The sequence below is a fragment of the Lonchura striata genome, chromosome 1, assembly GCF_046129695.1.
Source record: "Lonchura striata isolate bLonStr1 chromosome 1, bLonStr1.mat, whole genome shotgun sequence".
Classification (NCBI taxonomy): Eukaryota; Metazoa; Chordata; class Aves; order Passeriformes; family Estrildidae; genus Lonchura; species Lonchura striata.
In genome coordinates this window covers 104,301,150-104,314,446 of record NC_134603.1, presented here as the reverse complement: position 1 = coordinate 104,314,446, position 13,297 = coordinate 104,301,150, and the positions used below count along the sequence as shown (strand labels likewise).

At 41.4% G+C, this 13,297-nt stretch overlaps 1 protein-coding gene across 6 annotated transcripts in view; it reads left to right on the top strand.

Moving 5' to 3' along the window:
- GLI3 (GLI family zinc finger 3) overlaps positions 1 to 13,297 on the top strand; it is a 202,037-nt gene that overhangs the window by 98,462 nt on the left and 90,278 nt on the right. For all 6 annotated transcript variants that reach the window (XM_077786302.1, XM_021531964.3, XM_021531961.3 and 3 more), the window contains one exon: positions 12,506 to 12,611. In XM_077786302.1, coding sequence (XP_077642428.1) covers positions 12,506 to 12,611 — 106 coding nt within the window. The remainder of the gene's footprint in view (positions 1 to 12,505; positions 12,612 to 13,297) is intronic.

The window sequence follows — 13,297 nt, the reverse complement described above, 5'->3', positions numbered from 1 at the left end:
GCTTACCTCTGGGAAGGGCAGTTAGGAACTGTTTAAACAATGAACTCGGCTGCAGCGGATGTTGCTGCAGCCTCTTACAGGCCTTCAGTGATGACTGCTGCTCATGTAGGCATTCCTCAGGATGCTGCCTCGATGGAGATTTCAAAATTGCTGCTGTTATTTAAAAGGGGGATTTATTCATTAGCTGAGAAAACTTGGGTACATTCATATTTGATTAAAACCATCCCAATTAGACAATGGACTGTTGAGAGCCAACATATGCTATTGCCTTTATAACGTCATTAGTAACCCAGAGTCCCCACTTTGAAATAAGATCGTGCCCGAGTGCGCAGACATCTGTTTCTGCCTAGCCAGATGGAGGTCAGCAACATAACTTAAACTGCTAATCCTTATTGTGGAGAGGGGAACAGGAATCTGAGGAAGGTAGGAACAAATGAACTCGGATCCCGCTCCTGGCAAGGCATGAGGTATTGATGGCAATACAATGCCTGGAACATGCTCTGCAGAGCCCTGGTAGTAAGTTTCTGCCTAACCGCAAGCAGAAGTTCAGAGAGCAAAGGAGGGCTGGGTGAAGTGAAACTCTCTGTGGTTAGGGCATTTCAGTTTGTCTCAGAGAACCTCACTGCTGCTCTTGGCTCTGCCACGGTTGTGCCTAATGGGAGCGCCGGTCGGCTGCAGCACAGCGTTTCTCAACAATGACTGGCAAAACAGACTTTGACGGTGGGGAGTACTTTTCACCCCCTGTCATTGCACAGAACAATTAAAACCGAGCATGAGGGGACTTCAGGAGCAGAGATTTCCAGCCCTGTCCAATAGAGACCATATGTTTCCATCCCTCATTTCTATTTTTTGGCGGGGAAGAAAGCACCAAGTTGGTTGGGACTACAATGCCACATCCTCTGGCATTGTTTCTCTGCTCATTCTCCTTGGAAGCAAGGGGAGTCACAACACTTCAGACTCCTTGGATTCAGCATAGAGATTAAAACAAACAAAAAGTCCTTATGCTCCTGGAGTGCAATAAATATGCTAGACTTTCAATAGGATCCAAACAAGCGACAATAGTAGCATTAAGAACTGGCAAATCCTTTGATGTTATTGACCAGAAAAGGACTGTTGTGGTCTCTGTCATGAACATTTAAACTTTTGACCTCCAACCTTTGTGTCAAATGGCTTTTCCATATGGAGGGTTACTATACCTCTCTCACTGCTACTCCATTTAGTAGAGCATCAAACACTTCACTGGCGGGAAACTGATGCTTAATGCATTGGAAAAGGTCCAAGATTGCCAGCGGGTGGGACTGAAGAAAACTTGTCTTCTCTTCTTCTGCTGAAGTGTAAATGAAGTCCCCTGTTTTCTTATAACTTGATTGCATCTGAATTCCACACAGAAATGTGGAAGAGAGGATTGTGTCTCAGTGGACAGGAGACGAACATCTTAAGTTACTTTTACCACCACCTCTTTTATGCAGTGTAACATGCAAACATACAGACAAAATATGAGGTTTTACAGACTGGGGGTGTCTTCGTGATTTTTGCACAGAGCTGAAATCCTGCAGTGCTGCCACTGCCCTTGGTGATGTGCTGGCTGAGTGTCAGAGAAAGGACTTTGCCTTGGGGAACATGCCAGGAGTGCGCAGAACATGAGGGACTGTATTGGCATGCCTGGTGTCCTTTCCAAAAAATGACCAAAAGCAGATGCCATGGGGTTAATGTAAGAACTTCACAGATGACTCTCCTCTCCTTTTAGTCCTCTGTCAGTTTCACAGAATTTTAAGTTGAGGAATTCCCTTGGTTCTATGGTTTCAACACTTTCATATCTTTACCAGACTTCTTTTCTGTGACTTTCCCCTTGAGGCCATTCAGACCTTCTGTATCCATAGCCTCCTGTGTCACTTGGCTGTGTGGCAGGGAATGATGTGCCTCAACATCATTTGGCTGTCTTTCTTCTCTTCTGGTGCCTTTTGTCTCCTTGTAGCACCCCTGGCTTCTCCTCTAGGATGTAAGGAATGAAAAGCAGCATCCCCTTTAGTGTTTCCTTACCTGTTTGGGTGGGTAGAAGAGCAGTTCTTTCCCTCTTCTCTCATATTCGTGGGTTTGTGTTCCTCCTAATTCTACATTTTCTCCTGTCTTGTCCCTCAGTCACCAAGCTGAAGAACATGGCTGTGCACAGGCAGATTCTGTACCTTTCTTTCCTGGTTCTCCTGGACTAGAGGCTGGAAAGCTATACTGTTATACTCACCCATGGTGGTGCCAGAAGGCTGGGGTCCATTGTGGTAGGCACTGTAGACAGGTGATGTAAAGGGCTTCTCAAGCCCTCTGAAGACTTTGCTTTTGTGTTGTTGCTATGCAGAAAAATCTTTGCTAATGCCATGGGCTGCTTTTCCCACTTCTACATTTTTATGCTTCTGCCTGCTCGGGTCTTTGTTCTTCCATTTTTCCTTTTCTCTCATTAGTGGGAGTGTTTTTCCTCACTGGTGAAGCTGGACCTACCCACAAGTCCTGACAATGGTACTGGTGTCAGGAGGACACAGTGCAGGCAGAAGACCTCAAGAGATGATGGTGCAGCTGGTTCTGCAGCCAGGTGCCCTCTGCAGCTGTGTGCCCCTGCTCTGCACCTCTGATGTGGACACTACTGACTCAAGGCTGTCCTTAAAGGGCTTGAGGACCTTAAGTATTAATTAGGCTGAGGTTGTCCATTTTGATTTGTGCTTTTAAATAAGTGTGCTCAGACATACGTGCCCTTCTTCCTGTTTTTCAGCAGCGGTGCCAGCTTTAATTGATTGATTAAAGGGTTGGCCACTTTGGGTAAGCAGCACTTGGTTTCCAAAGCAAGAGAAGTGTACATCAGATTCTGCCACTATAACAAGAGAGAGGATGGAAGTGCTGATAAGACTTTATGAAGAACTCCCATACTTTCCCTTCTTCCATAGAGAGAATGCCCTTTGGTGAGGAATTAGGGAATCCTAAATCCTAACAAAAGTTCTAACAAAAAAAAAAAAAGTGTCATTCTATCTAAAGCTGATACTGTCATCCTGTGTTTTGGTAGTGGGAAACAGAGAAGTTGTCTGTAAAGAAAAATGAGCTTAATAAAAAGTAATGAACAAAAACCAAGAGAGATTAGTAAAAGAACAAGCAGTTTCAGGCAATTGAATCACTATTTTTAGAAGAAATAATGTGAATTAACAAAATACTGTCATTTTAGTTCTTTATTGGGCTTTTTCACTGAAGAGGTTTAGAGTGTCTCAGAAAGGGTTTCTCTGTTAACAGTGACCAGGCTGAAGCTCAGGGAAGTTACATAATTTAACTATGGCCCTTTTTGTTAAAAAATATTTTCCTCAAATTTTGGCTTGTAAAAGTAACTAAGATTGATTGGAATATTGACAATATGGCATCTCAAAAATAGGCTGAGTGAGCACACAGAATAAATGTCAATAGGACAAATTAAGGGAACTCACTGTGCTTTCCATCTTCAGTAATGATCTGAAACTAAAAGTAGCCAGCATGAAAATGAAATACAGAGGAAGAACTCTCTAAGAAGCTGAGGGAAAGTGAGAGAACATGGAGGGAGAAAACAGCTTAAAGTCAAGTATTTGGAAATGTCAAGAAGTAATAACCAATAATCAGTTTGTGCTGACTTTATTTCACTTGAGCAGTTCCTGTTTCACCAGCAGTCCCCTAGAAATGGTAGGTAAGGTCACTGCCACACAATGAATACACTATCTCATGGTGGAAAAATGAAAGATAATGGTTTTTGAGACTGTGTGTGAGAAATATATATCCCTGCTAGAAAGGGAAATTTTCAGAAACAGGTTATTTCTATTATAAATTTCTAAGGCTGCCTCCTCCTAAACCATGTCAGCCTACATGAAAACCTAATGTCTAAGAGTGCAGGGATGACAACCCAACCTGAAAGAAACACAGAAAGAAGAAACAAATCACTGTGATTAATTTAGAATATGGACAGAGAGCTTAAAGGTTGCAATAAATGTACATTATCAGGTTGCCTGACAGTACATGTTAGAACTATCTGCTCATCTGCAAGAACTTGAAGAATGTAAACACCTCAGAAGGAGAGTGCTAAGGATACAGAGAGAAGCTAAGTAGTTATGAATGTTTGGATGAAATTTTTAAAAATCAGGTTGAACAAGAGGGAAAAGAAATCTCTCAGAGTGTTTATCTGATTGTGCATCCCATAGAATCTGTGGAGTTTTAATATCTGAAAATAGACATAATTGATGTAATTATACATTTTCCTTTCTAATTCCTATAATGCCATAAAATACTCACCAAAGCTGCTAAGTATAACCTATTTTCTAGTCTTTTATACTGTGGTCCAGACCTTCAGCTGCTGAAAATCTGTTTAGCTACAGTTATTTTCCCTGTGCTATACTGATACCCAGCTGTTTGAGGTTTGGCCTTTTAAGTAGCTTTTAAACTTGATTCTGCTACACAGAAAAGCAGACAAGTCTCCAATCCATCGTTTAAACAAATAATGTTTGCAGACTGAGTCATAGCTAATTACGAATGTCTAAGAATGTCACCAAAACTTGTGGAATTACCTAACTTGTCTTCATTTGTTCCCACATCAAATCAGCAGCAATACGAGTACCCCCTCCTGCCAGGTTCTAGATTTCTGTTGCCTTTCCTTAGCCACATTTACCTTTGCATATTACAGATATTTGTCATTGCTAAGTTAATGTGTCCAGCTGATATCAGGACATTCAGATGCATTCTTTGAACTGTGTTGAACCTTAGGGAATAACCAAGCTGATCTGTGGCAGCACCTCCTTCCTACTTTTCAGGAAGTCCACATTAAACTTCTGTTTAGAAGTTCTTTGGAGTTGAAAGCCTTGCTGTGCGATTTCTTGAGTTCTCAGCAGTGTGGATCAGGATTTATTTTGTTTGTAATCTTTTAATTTCCTCAGTTTTCACTTTGTAGCTCACCCTCAACCACTGGAATTTGTAGTGTGCTACAGAAATGGATATGATGAGGTAGATAGGTACATATTATTTTTTCATATATTGTGGTTATGGATCTAATTACTTGCTGCTTGCAGAGGAGGAAATGTTGAGGATGTGATCCTTCATACACATGTATAATAAAAGGTGGGAAGCATTCCAGAGCAGCTGGGTAAAACCACTTGTCTGTGATTCTTGAGAGTTAAATATGATTGCTCATTTTGGTTTTCATAATTTTTAGGGATACATTTTGAAGTGGTGAAGGCTGCCCTGACACATGGTGGCATGAGAAGTTAGGGGCAGGAACAGCAAAGTGGCAACTGCTGCAGAATAGAAGCTGAATTATTTTATTACTGCACGTCCTTTGGAGGTAGAAGAGGGAGGGATCTCTTTTGTCAGCTTCCTGGCAGTGGGCAATTTGTCATTTTCTTGCAGAAACCACATTATTAAGTTTTTTAAGAAATGCTGCATGTGATCCAGAGGTTATGAAAAACATGAGCTGTGCTGTACCAAGAACCAGCTGTGTTAGATGAAACAATTATACCTCTAAGTAATGGGATGGTGAGCCTTGTCATCTTATCTTGAGACCATGGGCCAATGTACATGTGCTGGATGTATGCAGTTGTGCTCCTCTTCATGAAAGGTTTTTAAAGTTGCTTATAGGATGAAACAGCCAGTGTTTCCTGGGTGGAAGGCAGGATATTCCTGATTCATTTCCACCAATCTGCTGTTTTTGGGCAAACTGGGCTGATGGAGTGACTAGGTTTCCCTCTTCTAAAAAGTATGTCCCAAAAGGGTTGTGGGGCAGCAGTGCGTTTCCCACCCCACTCACCAGGCAAGTTCATGGCTGTTTGATCAGGGCAGCAAAGAAGTTATTTCTTCACTTACCAGTGCATCCATCCCAGTGGAAACAGTAATTTGCAAATCACTGGGCTGTGATGAATCGTAAATTATGTTCTGAAAGAATTGGAGGCTGTTCTGTTCAAGGTGTTTTGTACATCATGTAATATATTTATTACCCTGAGAGTCTGTCTTACTACATTTTTTTCTTTTTCTTTTTTTTATTTTTTCTCTTTATTTCCGGATGGGCAAATGGCAGTAAGCACTGGAGACTGCTGAATGGACTTGAGAAAGTTTAGTTAGTATTCCAGAAGGCAGTCCTGCTCCTTAGACGGAAGAGTTGCATTGACTGGAAAGAATAATAAAGTGTTCAAACTGAAATCAATCCAGCAGTTATTTAGCCAATACCTGCAGCAAATCTGGCATATTAAAACACCTCTCAGTTGCCAGCTGATGAAACCAGTTCCAGCAACCTTTATTCCAGCACAAGAACTGCTCCTCCCTCAAGTGTTTGGCATAATGGTTGTTGTGGCACTGCTAACAATAAAACATGTTCCCACAAGGTGTTTAGATGTACTTTACTGTATTAAAATGTATTTAAAGTATTAAAATGGATGAAAGGAACCTAAGAAGTGCCAAAGTCTTACTTTTTGTTTTTGCAAAGATAGAAATTATTTTTCAGCCATAAGAAGAGCTGGAGCTTTGCTCTGGTTTGTGAGGCTTGGCCTGGAACTCCTGTGGTTTAGTTTTAAGATCAGGCTCTGTGAGCACCAGCAGAGGGTAGAAAGGGGAAGTTTGATGATCATTAATACACACAGATACATGGAAGGGAAGTGAGCCAGTGGAAAATTTGCTATTCTCTGAATGTGTTACATCTACTATATGTTATCACAATTAACATTTAGAGCTACTGGAATGGAGAGGACTTGCCCCTTAAGTTATTTTCCTCAATTTCTGTTCCTTGGCTTTACACACTTACTTGACTTTTTTTCCAGGTTTGCCATGTCTTTTCCTTTTTCCTATTTAGAATCCCCTTCTCAGTGAAATCAGATGGTGACTTAGCTGCATCCATGTCAATGAGACTGTTGCCACATTGGAAGTGTGTGTGTGCACGCACACACAGACAAACGGGAAGGCATCCTGAGATAACTGGCTGTAGTATGGCAGTGGATCAGCCTGCAAACAAGCAGTCCTTCAGATGGCAACCAACTATGCTTGAAGCAGCAGCCCCAGTCACCATAGGGAAACTCTTCAAAGTGCACAGAGTTAAGTGCGTGCATTAACATGTAGCTGTGGCTCAGTCATTTTTTCTTCCTGATTAAAGCCTCTGTATAAGCAGACGTAGAAAACATAAATCAACCCTTATTGGGAGAGAACTAAAAAAACCCTCAGAGACAACATGTGCTCTTATTGAGCCCTAATGCAAGCTGTAATTAAACAGAAATCCAAAATAAGATCTTTGCTTGGCAACTAAGAACCTAATTCTTGCCATGAGACCTGGCAATACCATTAAGTTCAGATCAGTTGAAGCAAATGTACGTGAAGAAACAGCGGTGCCCTTAGGGACTCTGCAAAGCTGAATATTAGAAAATTCTCATCTGGCGATCAGCTTGTGAACCAAAGGAAGTGTAGAAATTTGCTGGCAAACTCTTCAAAACTGTTCTGCATATTGAAAATACATTAGCAGGGAGGCTATATTTTGCATCATACTGTATCTGTTACATCTGGTGTGAAAGCTTGGTACTGTTGTTCAGCATCAAGACTGTAATGGATTTCAACAGGAAGGAGATTTCACCTCAAGTGAGGTTATATCTCAGATAGAAGTTTGCACCTGGCTGAGCTCTGACATGTAATTTGGTGAGCTGATTGTCCTAAGGACAAATGTGCTGAAGCATAATGAGGGCTTCCTGTGTTGGGCTTGGGACCTCTGTTTTCTTGGCCCAAACCTCATGACACAGGTGTGGATATCAGGGCCACACTGGGTGAGTTCAAGCCAGTGCAGGCATCTTGTACAGTTATTACATTAGGGTTCACCACATACGGTAGCAAATGTTTTCTTGATGTGCTGAAAAATGCAGGCTGTCATTTCAGCAGCTGTCTCTCTCAAGCGTTTGGCAGGAATCACAAGGTGCTTCAGCAAGTCAGCTAGCTGAGGGCAGAGTGTTTTACTAGTATCACCATCACAGCCGACCTTTCCAAATGTAGTGATCCCCCAAGAAAGACACATTTGAGAGACTACGGAGTGTACAGAAAAGTTACCATGAACTTCAGCAAGCTTCATAGCAAGCTAACCCTTCTGCCTTTGTCTCAGGGTTTTGCACAGCACCTTTGAGCCAGCTGGCATCATCCCCCTTTCCAACAAGTCTTGCTGTGAATTACATCTCATCAGACTTCAATTCAGGTTTGCTGTTCAGCATCAAGGATCATACATGCCTGTCCTTTCTCCCAGTTTTTTTCTCTTTTTTTTCTCTTGATGCTGCAGCAGAGACTTAGGTTGTCGACTTTCAGAGAACAAGAGTAGGCCTCTTCTTTTTTCCTGTATGGGAATGATTGTAATTGGAGAGAGATGATCCTATTCACTTCTTTCAGAAGGTAAGAATGATTCTTGAAGGAGAAATAAGGAAGCAGGTTTTACACAACAGAAAGTCAGCAAAAATTGACATATTTTCCAGAAAACCTCTTAGTGATAAAATTGATGAGTTTGTAGCATTACAGGCAGTTGTGTCTCCCATTTTGTTTTAAGGAGACCCTGCTAGCTGTGCAGCACACAGGAGAACTTCTGGAGGAAGCTTACAGTACTAGGCAGCAGAGAATTCTGAAGGCAGCAATAGCTACCAATCTCAGCAATGTGTGAGCAATGTCTTCAAATATATTTCCAGTGCTTTGGCATGTCCTTAAAAATTCTTGAAAACAGTAGAATTTAGGTACTTCTAGTGAGTTGGAGCTGAAGGCTGCAAATACACAGCCAGCATCTGTCCATGTACTGTACACTTACATCAGTCTCTGCAAAGATGCCATTGGCCCAGGAATTCAAAATTGCATTTGGATGTTTGTAATAAAACTGCCTGGCATACTCCGTGCAAGTTTGCATCTTAGCCAGAATTTTTAAAAAGGTAATAAGTAATTTCCGTAGCAGAATAGGAAGTTAGATTTTGTTGATTTGTTTTGGTGAGAGGAATTTCTCTTTGCTGGAGGTGAGTTTTTTTCCTCACAGTTTAAAAGACTTAATGAAAACATAGCCAGAGCAGCTATCCTGCCTTTGACACTGAGTTTTTCCCCTGGTTTTCTAGATAGGTAAAGCATCTTGCGCAGATTACCATGAGTCAGGTAGATTCAGATTCAATTCAATTCAATACTAGCCTCACTCAGTTTTTACCTACCTATAGTATCAACAATTGTAGCAACATGTGCCATTAATATCTTGATGGTGCCTTTAATGTAATAGTCACTGGGTTGGATATGAAAAGTCCATGTGAAATTGGGTACAGCCTCAGTTACTGCTTTGTGAACTTCTTATTATCTATCTATTTCCATATAAATACACATCAACCAATTACATTTTATGCCGTTTCAAGTGAATTCCAAGTGAAGCCCTGGACGATGGGTGCTTTGGCAGCTCTCTGATCTCAGAGTCTTTCCATATAAATATTCAATGCCTTTCAAAGTGGAGTGGTCTTGGGCCCTTTACCAGCTACTTTAGTGCCGAGGGCTGACCCAACATGCAGGATTTGATTTCCATCTGTAAAATTGACTCCACCAGTTCTGTACTTCTGTACATTATTCTCCCTGTCTCCCATTTAGCATGTTAGTCTGCTGACAGTAGAGTACACAGCACTTAGCAGCTGGTTTGTGGAACCATCAGTCAGGAAATTGTATGATAAATAGGAGGTAGCCAGGTTTAGTGGCACTTTATTCTGCTTCAGCAGTTTTAGCCTGACTTTGGGTAAGTCATCATGCGGTTTTTCTTAAGGGTTGCAACAAGAGATGGCTACAGTGTAGTAACTTATTACACATACACTTGAGTTACGATGTTCACCAGCTGTATTGCTCATCTGTAAATAATAAACTGTGAGATGGATAATTATGTTGGGGTTTGATATGCAGCTCTACTCCGGACGGTTCAGGGCTGACAGAGACAGCTCCCTGTGCCATGATGGAGTACGGCTGTTTCCCAGATGGAAACTACAAACAAGATGCAACCAAGATATACAAGGGCGCTTAATGTGAGAGGACTCAAAAAGATGTTCTTGGAGATTTATAGCCCATGAATAAATAAAACTTGTTGATGAACTGCACTGCATAAGCCCCACAGAGAAAAATACCTTTTTTTGGGTTGTTTAATACTAAGTTTCCATTTCTCAGTGGAAAGTAAATTAGCCATTGAGGACGGTCAAATGGTGTTTTACTACATTACTAGAACTGCTTTTAATGGATAGGCTCTCAGGCTGAGTGAGGGTGGGACAGTGAGGAGGCTTGGCATCCTCAGTGGGATTTCATGTTTTGGCCAGATGAACCACATCCTGTCTGACATGCATACAGGTAGCAAAATATCTTTGGTCTTACCTGTGCTCTCTAGACTCACTCTGTGAAGGAGACACATAGGGCAGAGAAGGATTTGCCTGTGCATTTATGAGGGTGTGAGTGACTTCCTTTTTTGCTGAAAAAATGGTGGCAGACTTTATACTGCAAAATGCTAGACATCTGCTTTCAAACCTCCTCCCTTTGGCTTATGCTGCTGTAGTCAAATACCAGTTTAGCAGGGAACAGGGCAGGCTGGGAGATGTGCTAAAACACACTTCCCATGTCCCTTTTCCCCTTTGCCTTGGTGTCTGCTGGGGAATTTGTTTCAGGAGGTGGAAACAAGCTTCCTCTACTCAGACAATGACAGTGTGTTCCTGATCATCTGTGACCCATTTTTTTTACCTCCATTGAAGACCATGAATGCTTGGCATGGGGAGTGAAGCTCATAACAGATTGCATGCCAAGATCCAGTTGATGCAGCAGAACCAGAATTAAGAATCCTGTGAAATTGAGCTCCCAGCTTACATCATAAGCCACAATTATTTTTCATTTATGATGCCTAAATCAGTTAATGGCTAAAATGTGCTGTGGCTAGTCACATGCTGGTGTCCTTTCACAAAATCAAGCTTTGCAATTGGACGGTCTGTGTCAGATGTTTCCAGGCTTTCTTGAAATACTGGGAATATTTCCTCAGAAATTATTTCCCCTTCATCCCCTGTGTGTATTCCCTCAGGGGAATGAGATTTGTTCCTCTCATTCTTCCTGCACTTCAAAATGCAATAATAAGGCAACCCAACCTTTTAAAACATGATTTTTTTTTTTTTAACCATCTCTAGTTGAGACCAGGGAACTGCTTTAACAAATAATATAATCTAAGAGGAGGTTTACATTTTGATGAATAGGAAAGGCGGGAAATACAAAGAAAAGATACTTTCAAGAGCTGGTGGGTAAAACTGGAGTAGAATTAGTTTTATTACCAGTACACATTTGAAGTTCCCCTTTTTTCTAGAAGCATTTTAGTAAATCCATGACATGACCTAATGTCTGTACTTCTCAGCCTTTGGTGACAGATAAACACATGACATCACCCAAAGTGGTAATTGAGTAATGATTGTGCAGGATCAATTTGTTTCATGCTGCTGGAGGTGCTTAACATTTTGTTGGAATTGTGACTGTTTGGGAGGCAGTGGTGAGCAGCGTGTAACATTTTGAGGCACACAGATCACAGTGGTGTGTGGTGAGGAGAGCTGTGCTCTGTGAGAACTCTACCCCTCGAAGCTGGGGGGGCAATCCAGTTGCAGAAACCATGGGGAGGGTGGGCTGGTACCTGACTCCTCAGGGCACAGCCCATGGGGGGTGTCAGGGGCTCATTTGCCCTTTTGTCAGCCTATCACCAAGGCTCTCAGGAAACAGCAGGGAACAGGAGTTCTGACAGCTGCAAAATCTCCCATCCTGTGAAAGCCATGGAGAACATAGAGCAGGGGAGCTTGCTGCAGCCGTGAATCCCTGGGTCTCCAGTCATGGGGACAAAGAAAGCACCTTCACTTTTTAAGAGCTGGGTATGAAAGGAGTCCCTCTGTCCTCACATACATTCCTCCAGGTTCAGCCGTTGGTGTGGTGCAGTTAAACATCTCCAATATGGCCTTTCCCAGTCACATTTGTCTTCGAACATCGTTGCCTGATTTAATCCAGTTTTACTTACATTTCTCAGCATGTCACTTCAGTTTGGCTTTCTGTTGTAGGACTGTGTGTACATCTCTGAGGATACACTATTTCATTGCTTTGTATTCTCTGCTTAGGCTTTTTTTCCTGGGATGATTTTTTTTTCTTGTTTTAATACAAAATAAATAAATCAGGAATGTTTATGAGAGTCATGATGGTCCTTTTGATCTGGTGCTTCGCATATGGGCACATAATTATTTATTAAAGACTTTTTTTATGCCCCTTTCCATTTAAGCTATAAAAAGAGAATATTAAAATTAGTAAATACATATTCATGCAAACACTGTGGGCCAATTTCTCCTCTCAGACAGACCTGACTGATAGCACCATGGAAGGAGATTGTGACCCCTAAGTCATAGCGCTCTTAACACATGCTTTTCAATATCTGTTCTGTCTTTATAAATGTTGTTTTTAAAGAATCATTAGAGATACTCAGATCTGGGAACCTTGCTTGTTTTTTCAGATCCTCCTCACCTTTTTCCGGCATTCCACCCTCCTGTACCAATTGATGCAAGACATCATGAGGGACGCTACCATTACGAACCATCTCCCATTCCTCCTCTACATGTGTGAGTATTCAGTGTTCCCCCTTGCTTCATGAAAGAAATGGACAAATACATGAACCTTTGCAATGCTGGAAACCATGTACCTGAAGCACTTTTTCAGTCTTGCCAGAGTTCGAGATTTACTTTTGGAAAGCATTGAGGTTATCTGTTCTCAAGCAAAACCCATGCTGGCGCTTGAGGAATTCCAGTTATAATAGGTAGCTGGCAAAGGTTACCTATGTCTTTTGCTGACATTTATTCTGTATTATGTCATTCTATAAAGGCTAAATTAAAAAGTGCTGAGTCCTGTAAAATACAGGCAGATAAGCATGTATTTAATCTGTATTAGGCTTGGTATTCTTCATAGCTAAAATTTCCTTTCATGCCAAAGGTTTGTTTACAAAACAACCATTAGGTTGGTTTTTTCCCTAGTGACTGCTATGAAGCCTAATGAAATTTTTGGTAAATTTACTTAGTCCCTGTTGTGTGCACATATAGGCAATCGGTTGATTGATGGGAATGTCACCCAAACAAAATGGCAAATGTGATAGAGCACATGGTTTACACAAAGATAAAAGAAATGAATACCAGTGATAACATGCATTAGAAAAGGGTGGTAGTGGTGAAATACTGTAGAAATAAATTTTATCTTATTCCATATGGGGAGACGGGTATCAGCATTCCAGAATAAACCAGTAGATGTGTCCAGA